General features: G+C 43.1%; 1 protein-coding gene across 2 annotated transcripts in view; it reads right to left on the bottom strand.

Moving 5' to 3' along the window:
- The window catches only part of LOC114878883 (storkhead-box protein 2), a 77238-nt gene that overhangs the window by 41056 nt on the left and 10452 nt on the right, over positions 1-25730 (bottom strand). For both annotated transcript variants that reach the window (XM_029193164.2, XM_029193155.2), the window contains one exon: positions 1983-2240. In XM_029193164.2, coding sequence (XP_029048997.2) covers positions 1983-2183 — 201 coding nt within the window. In that variant the 5' untranslated portion in view covers positions 2184-2240. The remainder of the gene's footprint in view (positions 1-1982; positions 2241-25730) is intronic.

Genomic DNA, 25730 nt, shown 5'->3' with positions numbered 1-25730 from the left:
TAACGTCTCAATAATTGGCGAATTTGTTACGGCCGGTTCGTAGCTAGCAACTAACTTTCTTAATCGTCCCAAAGTTTGGTCGTTCACAATTAACTACTAATTCGCGAAGTAAAAGGTAGAAAATTAGATTTGTTCACGATGTTTATCTAAAACGCGTCCACCGTTTATCGATAATATTCGAGGGGAGAAGTGAATCGAGTCGAACACCGAAGCGAGATGAAATCTTTATAGAGCGGCTCGATCGTTCGACGTTCGATAAAATCTTAAAAGTCAGCTGTGTCGAACAATAATTAACCGCGGTAATAAATAAACCGATATATCGGTATTGTGAAACGATAACAGTGGCCATAAATGAGCCAGTTTCTACCGTGCCACTAATTAGTCTGCCAATTACGCTCCATTGATCCAATATTCACCGACACACCGGGTGTTACGTTATTCTTATCCTTATCGAACAAGAACACGATTTTATACGCACTTGTTTCCGAACGTTCGATCGCGTTTCTATGGCATTTAAATCACCGTGTGTTTTGTCATTTATGAAACAGGAAACGCGTAATAGAATGTCGTACCTCTTGTCGTGTGTTTAACAGCACGTAAGCCGCGTTCTTACAGCGTTTCTTGGCACGATGCCTTGAGGAAGTTGCAAGAGGAAGAATAGAAATGATTTTCATACGGAGCGATCACGCGACGATATGCAAATCAGAAGACAAAGGGTCGTTGAAGGCCTTCAATTTCTGCTAGATCAATTTTTCCTCGACAGTTGCTAACAGACTAAAAATATTGCCAACAGAGACGATTTTTCGTTCATCTTCAAGGAAGAAAAACTACTTGACACTCCAACGTGGAGAAAGTTTCCTCGTCAATTTTAGGGCGATTCAATCCCCCAACTTTTTCTTTCCCCCATACTTCTTCAAGGGTTCCTAATGTTTCCTCAAGGTTAACGCTTTCGAAATTCTTGAGCACAAAGCCTAAAGAAGTTTCACAATTGGATTTACCCGATGGCAGGTGTTAAAAGAACTGAATTTAACAGGAAGTCGAGTTACAATAAGCTGTAGGTAAGAAAAAGCAACTATCGGATACGCTTGCACAAAGATAGCATTGTCGCGAATCGAAGCAGACGCTTTTACAGTGCACGGTAAACTACCATCGTCGGGTCTTTTCCGACGACTATGCTGTGGTTAACTTTCCCCGGAGGGTGCTCCACCCTTGGCGAGTGCTCATTGAAACTGAAGGGCGCTCTCCCGTTGAAAGGCGTGTCCCAATTTTCTTTCCTTTGCCCGGCGACGTCAAACTTCATCGCTAACATCGACTTACACTGTTCGATGAAGAAATAGAATTCTATGTGGTCAATAGATAATATACAGAATCGAACTTTGATACTTTGCGAAAAAATTTTCACGCCAATCCAAGATTCGTGTTTCGCGAAGATTTGAAATAGACTTTGCAAAAAGGAAAGAGGAAGGATTACGAAACGTCGAATAGTTGGCAAGACTATAGAACATCCGCCACTTAGCTCGTCTCGTTCTATCCCTCCGTTAAGGTTGCCTCGCAAAATTGCTCGTAATTCATATTGTCTCATTCCGGCGTAACGGTGCATCCAATCAACGCCAATCTTACTTTGGAAACGCTGAGTTGTAAAAAACCAGTGAACAGACGAAAGAGGAACGTATCGTCCCTTGCTCGTCGTGGCCTCTCGTCGCCTATGTCAAGCGTTTCCGAGAGTAATTTCGACTTTTATACTCGGCACGAATAAAACGACCATCCTTTGGTCCATTATGAAACGTACCGATTAAGCGAGGCAAAAAAGGAATAAACCGTGTAACTAATCACATTTGTTGGCGAACGAAAGCTTGTCAGACGAAAAACAAAGTGGTTAATATACATTCCATAGTTAGCTCGAAGAAATGGAATGCACAAAGATATGTTGGTGCATTAGAGGAGCTAGATAATCCACGATAATACGGCGCACGTTGACTCACCTGAAACAAATTGTAGCCTTTATCGTACATCCACATCTCGTCGGCTGGATGCTCCTTGGGACTCTCCCGTTGGCTGGCGTTCAGAATCTGAGGAGGCGGACCCCTGGTCAGTTGAATCGCCAGGGACCTTTGTAGAAGCAAGAGGCATCGGGACGGTCCCGAGCCTCCGGGGCCTGTTCCGTCTCCCAAGATCGAGGCCATTTTTCGAGGCCCTCTCCTAACGATTCCGACGACTCGTCGGCGGTGGCATCACGGGTTCTGGAAAATAACGAACGAACACCTTTCTCAGATTCTCGTATAACCTTTCGACAAATTTTAGGATCAATCATCTCGTTTTATTTGCCAAATTTTTTCACGATCACTAGAGTGCTCGTCGTGCCGTTATACCCGTTCGCAAAACTTTCGCGGGAGCACAAGTGCAACGTACACTTGCAATTAGACGTGGCGAATGGATGGATGGGTTGCTAAAGCACCACTCTGCATTAGTTACATTATTCCGAGTGGTTCGAGCCACTTGAAAGATCCTCGCCTTTCGACGAACGTTCAGTTAGGCTCTAAAGTGCAGTAAGTAATGCTACTTGAAATTAATTGACGCCGCGGTAGAGTTAAACGTTACATTTAGAAAAAAGATAGGAAACTTATACGCATGTCAGTTTCAATTTTCTGAGAAATCAATTAAGACCTGTATAGCGTGTCAAGCTAGGCTAACTGATTAAAGATAGAAGGTCGGGATAAAAATAATCCAGAGATGCGGAAACGCTCGTTGTTACCGAGACACGTTCGATTCACCCTTCGGTTCTCGCTCCGTTCCTCATTTCCTGCGAGCCATAAGGCAACGTCACGTTTCTCTTTATTGTATCAACAAACTACCACGCTGGCCGTCTAATTGATTTACGCCCTCTGCAGTCAGGGTAAAGGAATCTCGTCTACGGTAATCCGCGAGGTCTTCTGGGACGAGAAAAGGGTAGGAAACTTAGGGGATGGTACGTTTTCTGAGAAGAATGATGCGCGAAGGGTCATGATTAGATCGGAGCGACGAATGTCAGACAAAGATTGTCCACATACCTTCTCTTTGAAGATGCTACGTTTTATAAATTTCATTGTAGCCGAAATGTAGTGCATAGTAATTCAATAATCCCTTCCATTATTTCCAGTTCAGAAATAGTACATTAGCGATAGCGTGACCATCGTGGTCCTTGAATATTCCATCGCTTCATATCGCGCCAAGGTACCCACACGCTCCAAAACGCCTAGACCTTTTCTGGTAAAACGAAACGGCCGTAAATTTGGCAGGAAAGCCTGGCAATTACGGTCGCATCGAATTGTGGCCCCCTGGAAGGAATCAGCGAAGTAATCTCGCACCTTTGGCTACGTTCCAAGGTGCAGTCGATCCAGACAATTTCTCTAATATAGTGTTGCAGTTTGGGCTCCGTCGAAGAAATTCGACCGCCCGTGGAATTCGCTCACCAGTATTTCTCACCCTTCGCTACTTTTGTTTGTTCTCCGAGACCGGTCAGAATTTATCGTCGCCGCAAACTTTTTGACGTTTTTACAGGAAAAAGGAAAAGAACGAAACAACGTTTCTAGTGTTTCGACATTTTCGTTGCTGTCGGAGTAACTTTTCCTTTTTGTAGAGGTCTTTTGCGAATTTATTGCAATGCTATTATATTAGTGGTTTTGTTTTTTGAGGTACCAATCATCGGTGACTCTCACGGAAGTCAACCATTTAAAGGATCAGTCGAAAACGAAACAGAGAGGTACATTGGTATCGTTAAGAGAACAACAATGTAACTTTCTCACTATTCAATTAGTAGTTCGTTCATCATATTTTATTATCACACGGATCTTGAGAACCTGCGGTACCTTTTCTCCCGCGTTGTGGAATTGAACGGTAGAAATTGAATGCAGACTTAAACGGCAGTTAGACACGCGATACCTGCCGGGCAAAATTGTTCCGTTATGTGTTTTTTTGTAGGTACGGTCGTTTAATTTCTGTCGTTTCACCTTGTACCAGTTTGCTTCGAAATGGTTCGACTAAAAATCATTTCCTTAGCCGTGACTCATCGACGTATGTGCACTTTCTTGCCAGCCTGTAATACGTTTTTATGCTTTGACGCGTGAATGGAAACGATCTCAATAATTGGTGATTTAATAAGTGGAGAATATAGCAAATGATATGGAAATAATTGATTTGCTTTGCCGTTATTCATTTTATGTTTAACCGGTTAATTGAAAGACACCAGTCAATTCGTCAGACGAGTGAAAGTAATGATATACTTAACGATTGATTTTTCTTTTTTCATTTTTTTATTATATTTTAATGAGAGATAATTATTAACATATGTCACGTATAAGATAAATGAAATATACATACTATTATTAGAAAAAGCGGGTAGCCCCGGACATTTTTATATCTTTATTGTTACGTTATATAGAAATACAAATGACATATGACAACATGGCTTCTGTGCTTAAAAAACAATTGCAAACCAGTAATTGTATGCACACCAAGCAAATTAGATCATTATATAAATTTTAGTTTCGCTGAAGGTATCCGGGGCTACTCGCCTTTTTTCGAATGAGTAAAAACAGAGGTTCCAGTTTATTGCTTGTTATCTTAAAGTTATTTAAGAAATATGTTTTTTTTGTGATATAATGAATCAGATAGACTCTATATTTATTACCTGAAAGAGAAATTTGATTAAAATTGATTGCTTCTATGTTTTTTTTGTATTTTATTCAAGTGTCCGGGGCTACCCGCCCTTCCCCTATATTAGAGTCAAAATACCGAGTATTATAATTTAGAGATTGATTTCAAAATTTGAAGCACACATCTAAGGAAATTCCATCGAAAGCAGGTAATGTAGTGTCAGTGACTCCGTTTCACCTCGTGCCAGTTTAAAGAACGGAAGACGTCCGGTCTCGCTTTTGCACAGAGGAGACTTCCTGCAGCGTGAGTCATCGTCGTGTCTTTATATCACGACGGATCTCATTAAGTTGCCGTCAGTCATGCCGACTCCGCTGTAACCGCACGTTCCTTGAAACTGACCAGATCCAGATCCGCCAATACCTCGAGCACCAATTTTGTTCGGCAACGCGCGTGTCAAGAGAAAGCGTTCGCCAAACCCCTTGTTTTTCGATAGAATATCTAGTTCTCCAATCCATTCGATACCAAGACTTAGATGCTGATAGGAGTACATATTTCTTTTATCAAATTTTATTTCTCATCATTTGCCAACCTGATCGGCATAATATTCCACCGATGCATTTACATTCCCATCCTCGTGGCTCGTCAACTTCCCCCACATGCTCGAATCGCTTATGGGGTTCCGTAACACAAGGATTTCCTCAATGGAGCGATTTAAATGCATACCTTACGTCAATCTTGTGCTTTTCCCAAGGGATACCTCGTCTTATCGACGAAAGTGATTGCTTCGTTTCGCGAAATGGTTTCAACAGAGTTTATATACTTCTTTCTTCTTTTAAGAGTTAAGAGTTAAGCTTAGTTTTTGCACTTGGTTTCTCTTCCATTGATTTACGTTCTCGCGTCGAATAATCGAAGAGAATCCATGACTCTCGACCTCTGAGGCACGATGAACTTGCAATTAATTGGCGTACAATAACGGGACGATCAAGATCTCACAGGCTGTACGTTCAAATATCGTGGGTGGATTGCTTCTGGTGTTCCATGGTAGGATGAAAAAGTAGGCCGCACGGTTCATCTTGCACGCTGAAGAAGACTAGCGCGCCTTGGGAAAGGCGACGACGGATCGTCGCTCGGATAACACCGGTAATTTCTTTCTCGTTCGGTACCACCTAAAAATCCTTCACGATAATTAGTACGTCTCTAATTACTTTACGGCTGCGCACAAATGATATCCGCAGGTTTCTTTCATGTTTATACATTTCTCATGATTGTTCAATGACGTATGATATATAAAAAACTAATAAATTATGCATCTAATCCAATCTGACAAGTTAACAAGAATTTTATTACGCCTATTCGTAGAGATTGAGCGTAATAGTTTTCAAGCCATCGATAAAAGCAGAGTCGTTCATGTGCATATAAATAATCGTCGATACTTTTCTCGTATAGTGTAAGTAGAAAATATGTATTTGCATAGGCAGGATTTTTACGCGGGATATAAATCACTCAGCGCTTTCGATTCGTTGTAACATCAATTTGCCAGTCTGTCGTTATTCATGCATTGGTCGGTACGGTGTCGAATCGCGTACGCCAGTCGCGGAGTAGAGACTTGCATATATTAACTGTTGCCACGTAGCTTTGATGTAGCACCGGCTCTCTGAGAACGGAACGAGGAGGTTCGTCGAACGTCTAGAAAGCACATCGCGGACCATTCCTCTCGTAAACCGTGTAACGGCCACGATCGGCCGAGTACGCGGCTAATGGAACGCCAAATAAAGGCAGACGTTCGTCGTAAAGAGAAATTAGGTAATTAAAAGCGAGTCCGTGGTAGATGCAGTGTACTGTGTAATTTCTGAAAGATTACCACCCTACGTTCGTTTCGCAGGCAATGTTAATTCACCGCTTGACGTGACAATAAGGGAATATTGATTATCTCGATCAGAGGACGAATTAGTATTTTAAATATTTTTCTTTTATTAACAAGGAAAATTCATCGCGTTCGCGATTTTACGTATCCAAGCACGTACATGGAACAGATGCGCGTATTAAACGCGTCGGTTTCGTGATTTATTAAATCACATGCCGTGATAACAAAGCACGGACGCCAGGTTGTATCGCATTCATCGATTCAACGTGACTTCATTGTAAGCATTACGAGAGGCAACAATGAAGTTCCTCGTCTACGTATCCGTACCAACGCGAGACGTATCCACCTACCCGAGTCACTTTGGAAAAATCATTCGCCCTCGTGCGGCTCGTGCTTTGTCCGATGCACGTAGATAGCGAACGACTGCTAAACTTATATACCAATACCAGCTTAAATTTGTATCCAGCATGGTGTAATTATATAACCGATGACCAGGCGGGGTGTATAATTACGCTCGAATTTCCCTTCGAGCGATACTTGACAAATATACCAGATACGCGGTACCGAAAGTAAGAAACGACTGGTAAAAGGTATCGAGACAAAGGTACCGATTGTATGGAGAGGCCAGTTTTAAATGATAATCGATTCTTTTTTATGATTAATGCACGTAGCTTCGCGATGATTTATCCTTTATCTTAATGGTCTGTTTACGTAACGTTGGTACTCGGAGTTTGTTGAGAGGAAAAATGTACAAATTCATTAATGAACACAATAATCATTCGCAAGAGGAACTTGTTTCTCTAAATGAAACAGGCTTTTCCCGTGTCGTGGGAATACCTTCGCGCGAAACAAAAACTCGAGAATTAAAAGGAAGTCGTTACACGTACAAGTCTTTGTATTCCTGCAAAGAATCTCACAGTAGAAGGAAAAACCTATCGTTCCATCTGTAAAAGTAAAGTCGATCTTCATAAATCAGATACACTCTCTATCGAACAAAAAAAAAAAAAAAAAAAAAAGTCACACCATCCATTGCTAGACAAGACTGTACCGATAGATGTATTTCCTTTCGCCTGTTCAATTTCTTTCAAATAGAATTTCAAATTCCGACGCGATCTTTCACGGATACCCGGTGACGTATCGAATGCATCAATTCGCGGCTGGATACATCCGGTATTCATCGATTCACCGGAACTTGGATGGTGGCGGAACGAAGTCGAAGGCAGGAGGATACGCGCTCCCTTTCGACGAGCAGAAGAAAAGTCGCGCCGCATGCGGTCCGCTTCGGTGCACGCTGTCGGTCACATAGAAGAAAACGTACGCGATTACACGCACACATACATAGGGACGACGTATACATAATGAATAGCGTGAGGCATTATTTTCTGCGGAGCGTGGATAAGGTTATGAATACGTAGCGCCGCGAGCACGTATAACTCTCGTGAATACGTATCTATCCGGGACCACCCAGGTCCTCGCGTTAAATCCTTGCCAGCAGCTGCCCATTCGTCCATTACGCTTCTCGTACAGGTATCCGGCGAACCAGAGGAGCGGAGACGAGAGAAGAGGAACACGGGACTCCCGCCTCGTTCGCCGTTTCCTTATGGACCCCCTTGCTACTTCGATCTCTCTGCCTCTGATTCTCTGCCTCTCCTCGTTCGTTAAGCTCGCTGACAACGCGACCGGCAGGTGTACACCTTTCAACGTTTCCTCCGGCTATACTCTTCCATGATTTAGAAACTTCTGATTTAGAAACATTTTCGATGGAAATTTTATCGTTGACGGTTCGATGACAAATTGTGGAAAATTGGTTTAACTTTCAAGAAGATAAGTAGATAAATATCGTGTAGATATCTGCATAGTGCTTTAGTGAAATATGGTCGGTGAAAAACGAAAGTGTGATAGGAAGTACGTACCTGTTCGAAAAGAAGAAGAAAATATAAAATCTTGATAGGTAATGAAAAACGAGAAGTATCCGATGAACGCGTCTCGAAAACGCGACAGTCGGCAAGCGTAAATCTGCATTAATTGAAAAGTTCCTAGAAGGATGGCGCCGATAGCAAGTGCAAATTAGTCCGGTGGAAGGCGAGTAATAAATAGGAATTCCTACCGTTTCTCTCGCGGCAATGCTAAACGGCTAGGATAGGTGCGAAATCATTTTCATACGAGGCTGTGAAACCTGTACTTCCTTGGTGCTCGTGTTGTCCCGATAGTGAATCCGACACGCATCAAAGCCCATTTACTCTTACTCTACGAACCTCCTGTATATACGTCTTCAGAAAGTAGTCAATTACAAACTGCATGTATAATGTATGATTTCAGAAATAGAAACGTCCAGTATTTACATATTCCTTCATACGATTTTTAATTTTAATGACAATGGTTCTAGGTCTATTTGTCCTTTATACTTAATTGACGTAAAAAAACAAGCTTCCCTAACGAACGCGTTAATCGTTTTCAGGACGTCGAGTTCTTGGATATCGTCAATCAATTAATTTAATCAACGGTTAATCGATTTTCATCTCCAGTCTAATTTGACGAGAGTCAGCGTAGAAAATTGCTCTTATTAAATGCACCGTCCCTTGGACAAGGCTATAATGCACGAGATAATTTCATCCCCACGAAATTGCTCGCGATTGTCTGCTAAAGCGATCGTCCTTCGTTGGTGAAATAGAGCACGGAGTTATCGTTACTCTTACTACATGCATTATGCATTTACTTTCATTTCATTTGTTGTTTTATTTATCCTTAACGCTTTTGCGGGTAACAGTGCCACACGGCTGGGTCCTCGTTAACGATATCCAACCTGGAAAGTTGGCGACCATTAAATCGAGCCGGATCGATAATTATAAAACATCATCTCGTCTTGGATAAATTATCATATAGATTATGCTATGAATGCATTGATTTTATGAATGTCTTTCCTATACACCACCAAGGTAACTCTTAGCGAGCGTAAAATTTTACGTTGATTCACGAGCGGATGTTAAAGAGAAGATTCAAATCGTCGGTCATTCGCGGGAAGCTGCGAACGATTAGCGCAAATTACTCACTCGAGCGTGTTTGTACATCTACGTTAATGAAAATTGTAAATTCTGTGATTCTCGATTTTTCTAGAAATTATAGGAATATCTGAGGATGACACAAAATTTAAATTTATTAAAAATAAAATTACTGGTTTAGCGAGCAGCTACCACTTTTCATTGAATGTCTTTCGTTGCTAATATTTCTCACGGTTACTTTTCTTACGCTAGAAGAATGATAATTCACAGATGGCTAAGATCATTCTCACCTGAAAGGATGAAACATCCATTACGTAATTGGTCGGCGTAAAAATAATCTTGCTGCTGAATCAACCGGTTACGAAACTTTAAAACAGCATCGTACAAAAAGTTACTAACGGGTTTATCGGTTATGTTTGTATATCTTGTTTATCAATCCTTTTCTCATGCAGTTTACGCAACAGTCAACTATGAAAATAGAAAATATAGTCTCAAAGTATAAAGAAACTGTACCTACAATTTATTTTGGTCTTGTTCTACCGTTTCGAACGAACGTTTCAATGCACTCCAATAAGAGAGAGTAATCGTTTATCGCGTATTTTACAATTTACCATTGTAACACACGTTGCCTATCTCATCCTTTACTATCGATCACATAGCGATCACAGAAAGTACGTACAACGATATCCATGAATCTCTGTCTCGAAAAACAGATTCTATTCTATGCAAATACAAACGTTTCAACGTTCCTAATCTTCATCTTCATTTCCTGTATGCAACATTGTATAGCAATAGCCAATTTGTTCGAACAGCACGTATAGTCCTTGAATTTGTAAACGAAGAAAATTCTGAATAGATACCAGGAAAATTACCCTGGTACCTAATGCATTTTATCTGAAGATCAAAAGTACCATAGACACGTAACAACGTCTGAATAGAAGATCGCCAGAAGAAACTAATCAAAATAGGGAAACTCAATAAAAGGAATGATCGTAGAGAAACGTAGCGCTATCACGAGAGGTGATACTCGAAGAAAACTTTCCACCAAGCGTGGTAGATGATTTTTCGCGGCATCATCGATAGACATCGGCCACGTAGAAACCTGTTGCTCGATTCATCGACGAGCCAGGGAAACCATCGAATCCTCGAGCCTCGGTTACGAACACGGAGGAGCGTGGAAAAAATTCAGGAGGCAGCGACCGGGGTCACGAGTACCCGAGAGGCTTCGTATCTCCATAATGACAAGCAACGGTAAAACGGCGGATGACGAGGATGACGCCGAGAGAAGCTGATGCATTCTCGACTAAAGGATGTCAATTGCAGCGAACCCGCTAGCGCATACGCGGCTCACCGCGAGGATAATTCGCCTCAACAATATAAATTGCACCGCACGTGAACGTTATTGAAATAACGAGACGAAGAGAAAGGTATGTCGGTCCTGTTTCGACCAAGGGAACTCGCGTCCCCCTTGACTTGAATCTTTTAAGAGTAACGTTGGACATTTGGAAACAGTACCGGTTATTAATATTATTCGAAATTGAACGGACAAAGTCATCCGTCCTCCCAACTTCGCTAATCCTCAGTTTCGTGACAGTTTGGTATTTCGTGAAAATGGGTATCGCGTGTGAAGCGGGCTGAATTCGGTCGTTAATGCTTTATGGAGTTATGGATCTGGGTCTCGATCAGCGATAGGCAAATGTAGCGGTACCACAGCGGCGTATTATAAATTGCTGCTGATACACGCCACAGTGTTAGCCACTAATTGCCTGGCCGTAACATTGCTTTCGTACAACATTGTGCTCGAGGGTTTTCCATAAAACCCGATAAACCTTCACCGGCAACACGCGAAGGTCAACGAAAGAACATTGTTCCTTAGTTCCGTTCTTCTTCGCAAGTACTGTACGAAAGACCAGATGGATTTCCTGGTTGAACGAAGGAAGGAAAGAAGATCAGTGGAACGAGGAATCGGTGCGAATATCGTTAGCGAGGTAAATGGTGCGCGAAGAAAACGAGGATTCTCGTCGATGCCGTTTCAACGAGGTGGCTTCGTAGCGACCGTTTGCACCGATAGAAAAATGTCATCTACGGGGATCAGGTTCTGCAGCTTGCTAACGAACAAACGTAAATAAATCGAGGAATATGAAGCAGCCGCGTATCTCCTCGGGTAAAGGATGTCAACTGCAGTCGAGTGTGACTACCGGTTGTCGGGAAAGTAACACTAGCCAGCAGGATAAATTGCATCGGACATAACGAGAGACGAGATCCTTGACGACGATGGTGCAACGTCCCATACTTCGATAACTACGACCTCGAATCGTACCAATAGTAGGTACGTGTACACATATTCGATAGATACACTTGCTAAATAACATTTACGTTGCACAAATCCTGCCTGGGATTACCAGTGCTTCAATTTATTTACAAGTATCAGCTAAGCCGTGCTATATTTTTCTAATCGTAAAACCTATTTTATGCACTGACGCAGTAAATAGAGCTGGTAGGAAAAATGCGAAACGATCGAGGAAGTTATTTATAGAATATCGAAGGTAGGATTGGGGGGGATTTGAATTTAGATTCAAATTGACGCTTAGCTTTTCACATTATTCTTATTGGAACGGAATATATTTGTAACTCCTATAAACCTTTACGGCTACAATTCGATATGCGAATAAAGAGATTGTCAGAGGTAAGATCGAAGCCTCATTTAGAAATCCTCAGACTGATGAAGACAGATTGCCTCCCTCAACATCCGAAGACAAATTAAGACACGATTGAAAGTAGCTGGTAAGCAGGAGAAGCGAGACGGGACAGCGTATACGATGGAAATTTACGAGGAAACGACTGCTTTCAGATTACCAACAGATCAAAGATATTTTTTTTTTTTCTCTGAACGAGCCGTGGTAAGAGTGCGAACGCGGAAACGAACGAATCATTAGTTGAACAACGTGGTTCGCGGTAATAATAAGTGTCACGAGGGGCCCGACGAAGAAAGCTCGTACCTCTGTGCGACGCGAAGGGTCGAAGTTCATCGGTGGCAGATCTTTAAAACATCCATGATCGTGAAGAGCCACACGGCATTATTAATTGCGGGAGCGCATCGACCGCGTGTACGACGATCATTACGCTCGGTATCGTCTCGAACCTGCATTTTCTTCCTTCGTTTCTTCGTTGCAACGGCGATTAATCGACGATACGGAGATTAGAGGGCTAATTATAGGCGCGTGGATCATTATCGATGTGTCGTACGCGTCGTGCGCTGCTGGCTATGACAGCTCTTACCATGGAAACAGGAGTCAGCCGTTTTCACTTTCCAGCGAATGCTCGATCGAGCAAATCGACGATCCAGAAATTCATGTATCTTGAACAGATACCAAAACCACCGATCTCGAATCTAACCAGTTTGCTATTCGAAACGTAAGAAAGAACTTGAACGATAAAAACGCGATAGAAATTGATTCGTAACAATGGATAAGGCGCTCCACGTCTTTCAGAAAGTTTTTCGTTCCGTTTCACGCAAACTAGATCACACGCGACACTATCAACGAAGAACAAACAGGTAGATCGTAATTATACGATAAATATTCGGAACAAGGTTACGTGCGCAAAGATACACAGCCAGGATTGCCCTATCGTTAACCATCTGAACCCATAGATAAAGGCGAAGGAACACTTGCATAGATAGGCATCTCTCGCTGACGTGTGCAACACGCGAAAAATATGGAGGTCGGCGTCGAGAGGTTCATCTATAAATGGATATCCTTTGGAAAGTAACATACGTTGGATCGAAAGGATCGAAGGCGCGGGGGCGTGCAGAATAATATTTCACGGTGAAAAATTGTTCGTTCGAAGTGTCGAGGACGTTTCAGGGCCGATAAAGCTTTTCCAAACAGGGATACCGATATATACGTTTCTTCTTCAACGTAAACAGGTTTCACTGTGATACAGTTTATCATTCAGTTTATAAAGTAGGTAGGATATATGTTAAATGGAACGCGTCCTGTATGCAAATAGGCGCTTTGATGATAATTACACGTTCAAAGGAGGCTGTATCGTTAGTACACTCGAAATTTAATTTTATTACACGAGCCACCGAGAGGCCTGTAATTAACAAGCATATCACCGTGCATAGTTCACGATCCTCTGGCTACTCTCTCGAGCTCCATTTAACGATGCACCTACGATTAATCAATCTTTCGTAACCTATTATTCGTGTTTCGTGATTACGAGTAGGTACAATGCATTCCGTTCGAAATCATTTAAAATGATCCTCCATCAGCCTATCCATATTCCCAAGAGTTAATTTCAAGCACGAGCATTATTTTAGCAGCACCGTGTTCGCGATTCGTGTATAGCGAAAGGATTAAGTGGACAGAGGATCGCGTGTGGACACAGGAGCAGAGTAAGTCGAAGAGTCGATTCGCAGGCTTTATGGTCGATCGTGGACCGAGGTGGGGACCATGGATCGAGTCTGGAAAGGTGATTTTTAAATGGTGGCGAGTAGCAGAGAGGAAAGTGACGGCCGTAGGAGGAAAACAATCCGGTTGCTAGCCGCGTGTGTTCTCCTGTTGCAAAGGGACCAGCTAGACGAGTAGTTCCTCTCTACCACTCGCTATCATTAATATCCTGCGGTTCGCGAATAGGCTCGCGCGATCGTTAAATCATTTACTCGATTGTCGTAACCGGAGCCGAGAGCTGCACTTGCTCGTTGGAATTGAAATTTATTCGACGTTTCCATTCCGTCCTACTGCTGATCACTCTAATCGTTTCTCGTGATTTTTAATCATCGGCAGTCTCGAATTTCAAGCCGTTACAAATCTTGCGAGTAGGTTTCTCGATGTACTACCAAGATTGTAATTTAGAATGGAAATGAATCGCGAAGGTGGTCGAAAGTAATTTTCCTTACGGACAAGTGTTATTCAATTTCAGTTTAAGTTGATTAGCTAGTCAAACAGAAGATAACGTATCTCGTGTTCTGTCAGAGAACGTCATTCGACGTCAACGGGTTAAAAGCGGACAGGATATGCCGGTAGACCGAATGGTAGTTGTAATTATGAAATTTAACCGGCATCGAGGAAATCATAGCCGATTAAATATCATTGTTTCCACGAGCGTGTAATAACGTCACGTAAGAATTGGCCGAGGATATTGTTGTTTTCCTCTGGCGAGTACTTTCCGCGGAAGAAAGTTTCTCGTAGGAGGGAAACGAGTCGCACGAGGTATCCACGCGCGTTACTAGAAAACGAGCAACTGGCTCTTTGTTGGACACGTCGGTCCACGATCATTAATATCACTGCCTTCTGGGCCAGGTAGTGCTTATGCAGCGACTAGACCAATTACCGTTAGTTGTTCGCTGCCGTTGTAAAATGATTTATCGTGGATTGTCCTCGCGTTTGAAATTTATAGAGCGAGTCTCGTTGGTTCTTCTCGTGGTGGAAAATAATCGTGCTGATCGTGCTCTCGCACGCTCATTATCGAACGCGCTAAATTACACGCGAGATCTGCTGCTATCGGGCCTCAATTACGTCCGGCTTTCCACGAAATAACGAAGTATATTTCGAACGATCGAATCGTTTTGGTCACGCTGCCACGCCGCGCCGAGGCGAATTTATTGTTTGAACGTCGAACGAGAAAGCGATACGACCGTTTCGTTTCGTTCCGTTTACACCCGAGACGAATGATGAATTTCAACGACGAGACGTAAAAGTCGTTTAAAACGAAACGAAACACCGATCGAATTGAGTTGTAATTAAATTACAGTCGACGACCTGGTCGTGTTTCAACGCTGGTTAATCCTTGTGTTAATAATCAAAATGTTCACGGTTATTTTAAAAGTCGGCTGGTCAGGCAACTTAAGTATTCCTATACGCTCTCAATTCTATGATACGACGTCGTCTGATAATAAAGAACAAAGAGTTAATGGATGTGTAACCCAGATTCTGTCGAGCCAAGTCCAAATTCGAGGAACAAAGGCGATCGGTTAGCCGTGACAGAGCTGGAATCGAAAAGTCGGAAGAAAGCGAAAGAGAAGCAGAGGACCAGAGCGTTTTCCCTCCTTAACGCCGTTGCTTCACGCCCGTCGAACGCGATTAAACAGCCGCCTTGTAACGTTCCTCCATGAGATTTCTACCAGTTGACTCTCGTCTGACGTGCGGTTGGCCTCTCCTGTAACCTTATAGTCCAGGCACCGGTGTGCACGCACGATCGGCAGACAGAGAGACCAGAATCGAACGCACGAGACGAACGATTCACGTGCAGCAGGCTGCACGGATCCTGGAGAGGGGATCCGGTGAGAAGGGCTAAATCGTAGCTTTACTTTGCTCTTTCTTCCTTTTGGGAAACCGATGGACCAGTTGTCAAATTTTCAAAGGAATACCGTACAACAACCACTCCTTTGTTAACACGATTGTACATCATACTCTGGTCTGTAATTTCATGTTTGTACATCAGCTCTCGCTGTACCATGGGCGCGTTTAGCACATACATACCCTGTTATATGGTTTTTGCTTGTCTTTCTCATCGCATCGTAAACCTTTACGATTATTGGTAGTCTCGGGAAAGCGTGGAAAAAGTTGGAATCGAGCGCATCGATGCATCCGTCTTCGTGGAATATTCAAATCCATCGGTATCCACGTTTCTCTCACGTTTCATTCTTAAAATTAACCAAGAGAATCTGGAGAGTATCAATGTCATCTTCTTCCAACGTATCCCGAAACGCACGCGTTCCAGGACAAAAATACTTGCAAAGAACGTATTGTGAGAGAGAAAGCTTCTCGAAGCTGTTCTGAAATGGAGACGTACAGCTTCGGTTACTTCCGTTTGCGTACAGCGAACCGATTCATTACGCTAACCGGACGCGAGCCACGATACTGGCGTATGTCAAATGTTTACAAATCTGACAGATCCATTCATTACATCCACCCACGTCGTGCAGACGAGTCGAGGCAGCTGAGTACACAAACGTTACCTTATTGCCTATCGTTTCGCGTCGAAGCTCGCCTCCTCTTCGTTTCGGCGAATTTAGAGATCCGCAAGCGGAATACGAAAACGGAGCAAAAACCGTAGCCGCTGTTCGTCGATGATTCCAATCCTGAATAGACGGTCATTCAATTATGTAGAGGCCGCTGTTTAGCAGAGCCGTTCGAACAAAAGATAACGAGCTCTTTCCCTTGCCTCCTTCTCTCTTCATGGGCGCCGCTTTACGGATTTTTCATCGAGAATCGGCTTTTTGCAGCTCTATCTTGCTGCGCGCCTCTGGCTCGACTCTAAGCGGCCGGAACGGTTCAATTGTCCTTTAACGGATCGATAATCGTTTTACGTGCGAACCAACTGGCTTTTTGCCGGATAATACTTCTGAATTACAAATCGAAGGAGATGGCTCGAAGCTTCAGTATCTTTCGACGTTGTCTCCGGAAATTATTAGACAAATGGAATCGCATAGAGTGTAATAACATCGTGATGGAAAGGAGTCATTCATAATTGACCAACGATCATCGTGCGAAGGTGTTAACAATTGCACCTGCGAGCGTTTCCAATCTTCTTTTCTCTATTTTCAATTTCACCGCGCTTTAACGGTCTCCTATCCGCCTTGTGCATCATGAAAGCTTTCTCTGCTCGTATACAGAGTCGCAAACTTTTCCTCGTAAGGAAGTTCCGTCGACAAACGTTCCCGCCAGGCAAAACTGGAAAACGTAGAGATCGGCTTCTCACGGAAGAGCAACGATTGGAAAGAAAACAGAGAGAAACGTGAGTCGGTTCGTGTTCGATCGTATACGAGAGGGCGAACAGCCAGGGGAAGAGGTGGCGATGCCAGGCCGAAAGAGGAATTCCGGAGGAAGATGTACGCGCTTGCGATTCCACGACGGATTTCGCTGGAGGGTTCGGGTGTGGTCGATCGTAGGATAATGCTAGCGAGCGGAGACGAAAGAGGAGATACGAGAGGGAAGCTCGCTTCTTCTCGAGATCGATGCCCAAAGGCGAGACGAGTTTAGCTTCTATGCTCTGCCTAACATCGATAACCTCGCAAGAAATACTAGATATCGTGGAATGAAACTTTTAGCCGATCGTTTCATTCTTTTTCATCGTGAAAAAGTTAGATGTTGAAGAATCATCCTACAAGGAAAGGTAGGCTAGTGACCGACATCAATTTCCTTAAAACGTTGCAAAAATATTAGTTGCGTGTTTTTCTTTTAAGCGCACCAGGATAAAATAGCATCCGCTGGAATTCCACGTACGAATTAACTTGAAATGAAAGTTTAACGCAGCAAGTAATAGCCACCCTGGTTACCGTTATCCCTTTATTTCATCGCCGATCGTAAGACTCCCGTTGTCGCCCGTAAACCTCTTCGTACGAGCTCGCGTGATTCTTCTACCCGTTCGAGAAAACTATCTTCCTCGTCCCCTCTTTTTCGTTCAACTTCTCACGATTATTATCCTCTATGATCAGCTACATCCAAGCCCTCCGGCGTTGTAATATCCACGCACGCACGTGGATCCACCTTCGAGATTTTCCTTCGTGCACCGTCTTTCCGATTCTTCCTCTTCCGGGAAGACCGTTGGGTGCCCGCAACCGGTCTCACCCCTAAACGATCCCCTGCTTTTAACCGCCTCTCAGCTTATCGGTTCTAACAATGAGTAATTAAATAACAATTAAATCGACATCGGTTCGAACAATACTGTGTTTATCCCGAAGATCGGGATCGTTATCGAGAAAGCAGGAAGCCGATGGTTACGAACAGAATTCGTGAAAGTTTAGAGTTCATAAGAAAATGTAGAAGCTTCGTGGTCTTCTTCGTTTCCTGGAAAATTTTCTTCTCCCAAACTATTCGATAATCAGGTACGTTCAACGATTAACACCATTCTTCCATTTCATTCTCCAGAATCCAAGCCTAATCTTCTCACAATCGGATCCTAGATTTCAGCCGGTGATCGCTATAGCGCCAAACGACACAGAATAATCCTATTACTACAGCATTCTTGCGCGTTTCATTCATCGTTCATTCCACCATTGTTATCCGGTCAATGCGGAGGATGAACGTTGAAATTTCTCGGTCGGGGAGCCACGGAAAGGTAACGGCGGCGACGGTCAAAGATTTCCCTGAACGTCGGCCCATATTGTTCGAGGCTGATCGCATTGTTCTCGACGACGGTGTGGCAGGTAGACTTCGAGGTTCGTTTCCGCGCTGGGACGTACTTTCTATCCGTCCTGGTGGACACGCGACCGTGCAATGGTTGCCGTGCATCCAGCTGCCGGACGACGCGTGCCTAAATGCAGGAAGGAAAGTACCGATCAGAGCAGAAGCCGAACCTTCTGCTAGGAATCGTTCGATCGTAAGATCGAATCGAACCGACCGTTGTTACAGTTTTAACGGTGTCGCGAAATTCCGTCGAATAACGTTTCCCGACAGCTGGACATCCCGCTGAATTGATTCTGAATGACCTGCTCTTCTACATACGCATTCGTCCACTGGGTTACAGTGCTTGCGGTTACGGTAGTTAGATGACGAGGCTAGTTTTCGAGGTGTCTATCAGAGCATAACTAAATGGGTGTGTAATGGAAGGTAGTTTGAAGAGAATACAGGAAGCTTCTGTGTAATGCGGTTAAAAAATTGATGTAATTATGTAAGATACTTTTTAATATGCAACGAGAAACGGGTATTTCTAATCGGATAAAAACTTAACATATTCTCGATCTTACTGATATAATTATCCTATGATAATTTTTAAAAATTCAGTTGCTTAATCGAATCGTTCGTAATCGTACAAATAACACCCACGTCCATAAGAGGATGACAGAGATCCTGTGATAATTCACACATCATCCATAAACCGACGTGGCAGTCAAATTGTTAACAAATCATTTCTGTGACTCATAGTATCCGAAATAGTTATCCAGCTTCCTCCATCATTACACGCAATCAACCTACTTTTTTCGAACGTAGGAAGAGAGTTGTATAGGTTTTAATTGAATTCCGCGGATGAATCGTTGTAATAAATGCAACACCGATTCCTTGATATCCAATCAAAAGGTTCGAAACGAAGGTGCCAATGCGTTTAAGTGGCAGTCTTCGTTTGGTACTTTAATGAAACACGAAATTTCATCCCTAACGAGACGTCGCTGGATTGAAAGACCAATCAGAAACATTTACAACGTTCCGTGTCCTGATTGATGCAATGTTCGAACCGAATATGGACGTGACAACGAACGAAATTGAATGGTCATGAAAAATTAGCAAGTCCCATTAATCACACTATCCAGTTAAAGCTAGTCGTTGTTAAGCTTCGTTCGTCAATTATGTAGGCCGATTGGACATTAAGATGTCTTGGAGCGATCAACAGTACGTTTATTTATATCTTGGATCTGAGCAAAGTACTTTTGCTTCTTTATTGACTCGTTTATTCACTTGCAACCTAGTTATATTTATTTACAATTGTAATAATGTCGTATTTCAAGATGTGCTCCTCTCTGGCGGATGTTTCACATTCAAATTGACACACTCCTTTTATGGGACGACGACGTTTTATGTAACCGCGAACGCGTTACACCACATGCGCCCATTTTTGGCAAGGAATTGCTCGGCCGTCGTTAATTATCCTGCCTTTTTTTTTGCTGCCAGTGTTTCTTTCTGGTCGTGGCACGAGCAAGCCGAGGTGTGGCGGTGACGCGAGGCACCGAGAGCACCGGTGAAACAAAGTCAGACGCCTTTCTACTTAACAGCATCGATGTCCCATAAAAATGATGGGTCATTACAAAAAAACTGTGTCGCTTTTGGTCCACGAGACGCGCCTTAATAGCTTCACTTTGTATCTTAATAGCTCTGGTTGCTGGAAATCAAGGATATTCGGGTGCTCTCGAAAGCCACGAAAAAGTTGACCATTTTAGTCATGAATTTAGGAACTTTTTTTAAGATATTCATGAAAAAAGTTTGAATTTAAAGCACAGAGATAACGATGTAATTTATATGGGTAGATTATAAAGAACGTTAATCACTCGAGGTGATAAGATAGTACCAAAAGAATACCGATACCAATTTGAAACTTTAATATTTATTTTGAAAACGAGAATTAAGAACACAAAATTGCTGAATAAACTAGCCACGTCGAGATGGAGCAAAGGTGAATATACAGGATGAAAAGCAGAAAGTAAGTTCACACAAGTCGGAGCAGTGTTCTTCCCATCAATCGTGGCGAGCGTTCTTCTTGTAACCGAACGAAATGGTAGCCGAAACTTGCTTTCCATTCACCGTTCGTCCGGCCGCGGCCGTGGTCGCTTCGGTTCATAACGAAGAAGAAATTCGTGTTAGCGAGCCTCCCGCGTGAGATCAGGTCGTTGACGAGGAGAGAGAGAGAAGGAATGAAAGAAAGAAATGAAGAGAGCGAGAGAGAGCAGGTTGAGAACCTTCGAGATTCAGGTTCTACCCGGTGCGACCCGACAGAGCGGAGAGACTTGGGTGGCATGAGAGCGTGGTGGTCGCGCCCTATGCTAACCCAACCTCACATAACCTAAGATCTCGACTCTTCCCTCCTTTCTTCTCTTCTCTTCTCTTCTCTTCTTGGCTAGATTCTCACCGCTCGAAACCGCATCGACTCCGTGGACTTGTTTCCATAAGATCGTGTACTGTTCAGAGATCAGAAGTTGGTTAGCGTGACGGTATAGGGCAGGGGGGTACTCTACTCGCTTCGCCTGATTCCACATTTGACGCTTCTGAAACGGTATGCGTTCGTACGGTACCAACATTTCCATATTGGCGAAAGGGAGAATTCATAGTTAGATTCTCGATGGCATCCCTTAGGGTTCCCAAGATAGTGAGATATCGCATGAATAAATCAGTCTTATTCATTAACTTGGGATCCGTGGCTTAAGAGTATCAATGAAATATGATCAAGTCACGAAGCGTACAAGGAATCCTAGAAACCGTAGTGTCGTTAAAAATGAAGGAAGAAAATGAATGAAAGAAAAGTGATTTCTGTGCGAGTGTTAAGTCACGACCAAGCCATATCCTGCAGCAAATGGCAACCAGCTGTCCGGTCCATTATTCAACGGGTCCAGCTGGAAGGAAGCATCTTCCAATGGTATGTTCCCGAGGCCAGAAATCCAAGGCCAACGGAAAACGAAACTCTTTCGAGATGATCAGAAGGATGGCAACAAATCTTACGTAGTCGCAAAGGGACCGCCTCGACGTCTAGTCCCTTAAATAGATATTCCAGGATCCTTTTCGTAAAACGGCCTCCTACTACCTGGAATTTCGAACCTATCCTAACTTCCACGCACGAATCCATCCAGGTAGGCTGACCTAGTCGTGAGAATCGAGGTTATATGCAACGTAGACTTCCTTTGGGTAAGGGTGAAGATCGAGGGAGGAGATCATCATTCGCTTTCGATTTTGGGATAAGCTAGGGAGTCTGAAAAAATTCCTGGAAACCATTTCGAAGAATCAGGATTCTAGAGATATTAGTATCTTTCCATTCGTTTTAAACGATTCGGTGTTAACAAAGATTTCTCATCACGTTCTCTCAATGTCCGACTATTCTACCGTTTATTCGTTATTTCTTCCTGAGATATGGTGTTGTACCGTGAAAATTCGATTCATCGATTAATCGATTTTCAACGGTCTCGTTCGCGACCAGACGAGCCAGGGCAAAGGTGAACTCTAGGACAGTCGTGAGAGTAGGTGTTTCGCGAGATAAGGAGCAAGGAGGGAACAAGAAGCACTACCTATAGATTCACGATGAAACACTTGGAGCAGATCTTTGATCTTGCACGATCCACCGACCTAATTAATGGTATGCGGGTCAGCCGCGGCAATAATTGAGGGAACCGGATGCAGTCGAACGTCTTTCCAGTACATTATCATTCAAATATCTTTCCCCTTGTTGTTCGACCCTTAATCGTGACGGTGCTGGGATTAGATTTGGATCATTAGCGTCTGTGAACGTCGATTTAGTGCCTATTCAAAAGAAAAATGACTAAAAGCTGAAAGTTTGAATTCGTATTTTAATCTAATCTCTCAAAGGAAGCGCACGATCGCTCTGACCCTCGTACCATGTAAATTATAGTAACTTAAGTCACTGCAGCGATGCTTCTTCTTGAAAAAAAAAAAAAAAAAAAAAAAAACACCTCTATAATCGTGTACAATTTTCAAAGAGTTAAGTGGAAAAATGCAAGAGGAAGAAGACGAGTTGGAAGCGGAGATTGGGCCGATAAACTCATCGTGAACGCAGCACAGGTAACAAGTTATGAAATGCAATTTGCATGCGACCGAGATTCGCGTACGTGGACCGATGCCACGATCCAGCGAAGCCAACAGATTTCGTTCGAAACCAGTCCTGAACTGGATTCCACCGAATTCGGGGCCATGGCCCGGCCTCTGAAACGGATCCGCTTTCGATCATCCTCGATCATCGAAATTGGCACGTCAGCCGGTGCAACCGGACAGCAGAATGCATGCTGCGGTAGCAATTCCATTCTCTGCCCAATGGAATTTTACATCGATCACGGACTGACACCATCTTGGATGTTTTACATACTCGTTTACATTGATAATTAAAATACGACACGAACAGAGGTCGTTGAACTTCATCATCGACAATTTTACGAAGGAGAAGAACAATTGATTCGCACGTATGAATGTCACCGTCACGGATGAACATTGTCGCATCGAGAAGAGAAACGGCTAGCTGGAAATCGCGTTCCTAATGAACAGGTTGTTTTGTAAATTACACGCGATTTCGTGAAATCGATGACTGTGCAGGAAATAATAAGGCATACGCGTAGAGAAGTTACTTTGTCTCGGTATCTGTATCGAGAATCGTAATGAGTTTTTGATAGAAGAGTAGCTGGTTCTCACGAGGGGATACGCGATGTAATTACTTAATTGCACGATAGGATGCGAGTCGAAAGGAAGACGAGTATGACGATTTCGATCTTGCATTTAGCTTGACCTGCCGTGATAATTACTATCTCTTTCTCAGTTTTTTTTTTTTTCGTGGAAATGATTTTCTTACTTTATTTCTCGAGTTTTATGCAAAATCTTGAATATCATCAAGGATTGTTTCTTAAAAATTTTAATTTGCAACTAATTCTAAATGTCTTTTTACGCGAACGTAAACTGTGCCTCTAAGTTAGCGTTTACAGCATTCAAAAATTCCTAGTTACCGCAACGTGGAATCTCTTTTCATCGTTATCAAAAGACGCTAACGAAAAGATGAGAAATTCCAGTTTAAACGGCGGTGGTGTTTTGGAGAGATGCAACGCCTTCCCTGCGAAAAAGGCAACGGAACGAAAAGAGTATGGTAACAACGGCACGCGTGTAGGTTGAAAAATGAGAGTAACGGCACGAATCGTGTTGGTCTGCAGGCCTGCATCTGCATTTGATTCCCTGCTATAAGCTCTTCAGGGTTTAAAGGGAGCCTCGCTCGTTTTCATACGGGATCGAGCTACGTTCAGCTGCCTTCATCCAGGGATTTTCTCTTCGAAACTTTACGATACTCTTTTTTAAATCGATTCGTTTAAATTGTGCTGAGCTAACGCGTTACGCAATTCAACGATTTTGCAATAATCCATATTACTACTTGTCATACTATTAAGTCTTACTGCTACATGATTTATTATACTTGGCAATGTTGAATGACAGTTGATTTGCTATCGCGCGTTAAATCGTTTCGCGCAAACGTCTTTTTCTTCAAGGAGGAATTTCTAATTGAATCATTCAGAAGGTTAACATGATCGCTCCCCCTGTTTACTCGATGGGAAAGCAAACATCGACGCGTTCCTTGCTTCCATCGGGCTGGCACAGGATTAGGTAGGAAAATAAACGATACGCCATAAGTTGGGAGAGCATTCGGTCGCTTTCCTCTATAAATATACCGTAACCGTGATCTACCGTGTATCGAAGTGCTAGCATTTTCCACATGGTCGCATCTTGCATCCGGAAGCAGCATGATATTAATGGAAACACCGGCCTTGACTGCTTTAGAACCCTTCGTTTCACCTCGGTCATTTATTATTTTAGACGCGATTGTTTGTAAATCTAACGAGCTCTTTTATAAATTCACCGATAACATCTACATCTCTAATGGCTGCCAGTAGGATCGCTATCTTGTTGCAGTTTAATGATAATGGATAGTCTGTAAATTGTAAGGGAAGAAACCGATGTCCGTAGGAACGCACTTTACGACAGAGCTCGCTTTCTAATCAACGATACAGCTTAGATAAATGTATTAACCCTTTGACATAATATTTTGAAGAACAAGGGATTTATTTACTTCCATCGAGGTATAATTGTCTGTCAAAAGGTATCGATGTCAAGTTTAGTCTCAATTACGGGTGATCTTGCGCATTTTATCCTGGCGTCGAGGCAGGGTCGTAACAGCACTATGTCGACCGTTACCTCGAATCGTCCCTCTCAGGTGTACCACGTGCACGAGCGTGCCGTTGACAAGCTCGCCATGCTATTATCTATTCGTGTGTACACGAGCGGTGCGCGCGTTCACCTATGGGAAAACTCAACGATGGTTCCCATGGTACGGCGAGGGACGCAGGGCGGTCACGGTAGGACCGTTAGCAGGCTTCAAGGATATCCTGTGTCGCGTGCAAGCGAGCCGCGTGAATTACCTTATGGAGCCTATCCGATGCCCAGGACGAGAAGGGATCGTCAAGGATTACCGGTAGTCAATGACTGGTGTTCTTTGTTGACCGGTTCCAGTGCACCGCGAGAAAGTCGATCGAGACGCGTTTAACCCTTTCGCTGTTCAGGCTACTCCATGATCGATCGTCAATACTTGCTGAATAATTGATCTCATATTTCGATGTCTTCTGCTAACCACTCAACCACCCTCGAAAGAAACGCTTCATTTTATGCTTTATGTAATCCCATAAATATTACGTAAAAAAAAAAGAGATTTCTCCGTGTAGTCGGGCAGGAAACGTAACGATAAACCCGTGCTTTCAGGTTATCGAGCAATTTAGGGAAACTGTGGTTACGTAATCCTTTAAAACAACGCGCGTTAAGCGCGTATCTGCGTTATTACGTGATTATTTTGGACGCTTCACAGAGAGAGTTGCGCGTTTTTCGATGCAATTGCCCAATTTCCGTCCGTTTCGAATCGTGACCGCGTAATGATCAGTTCGTTCATTACTAATTATCCACGCTCTAATTTTTTTCTCTCTTACTACCGCATTATGTCCGAAACAAACCCTTAATATACATTCGAGCACCATCAATTTTGTCTGCAAGTCA

The sequence above is a fragment of the Osmia bicornis genome, chromosome 2 (genome assembly GCF_907164935.1).
Source record: "Osmia bicornis bicornis chromosome 2, iOsmBic2.1, whole genome shotgun sequence".
NCBI lineage: Eukaryota > Metazoa > Arthropoda > Insecta > Hymenoptera > Megachilidae > Osmia > Osmia bicornis.
The sequence above is the reverse complement of the archived record's forward strand: the minus strand, read 5'-3'. Positions and strand labels throughout refer to the sequence as shown.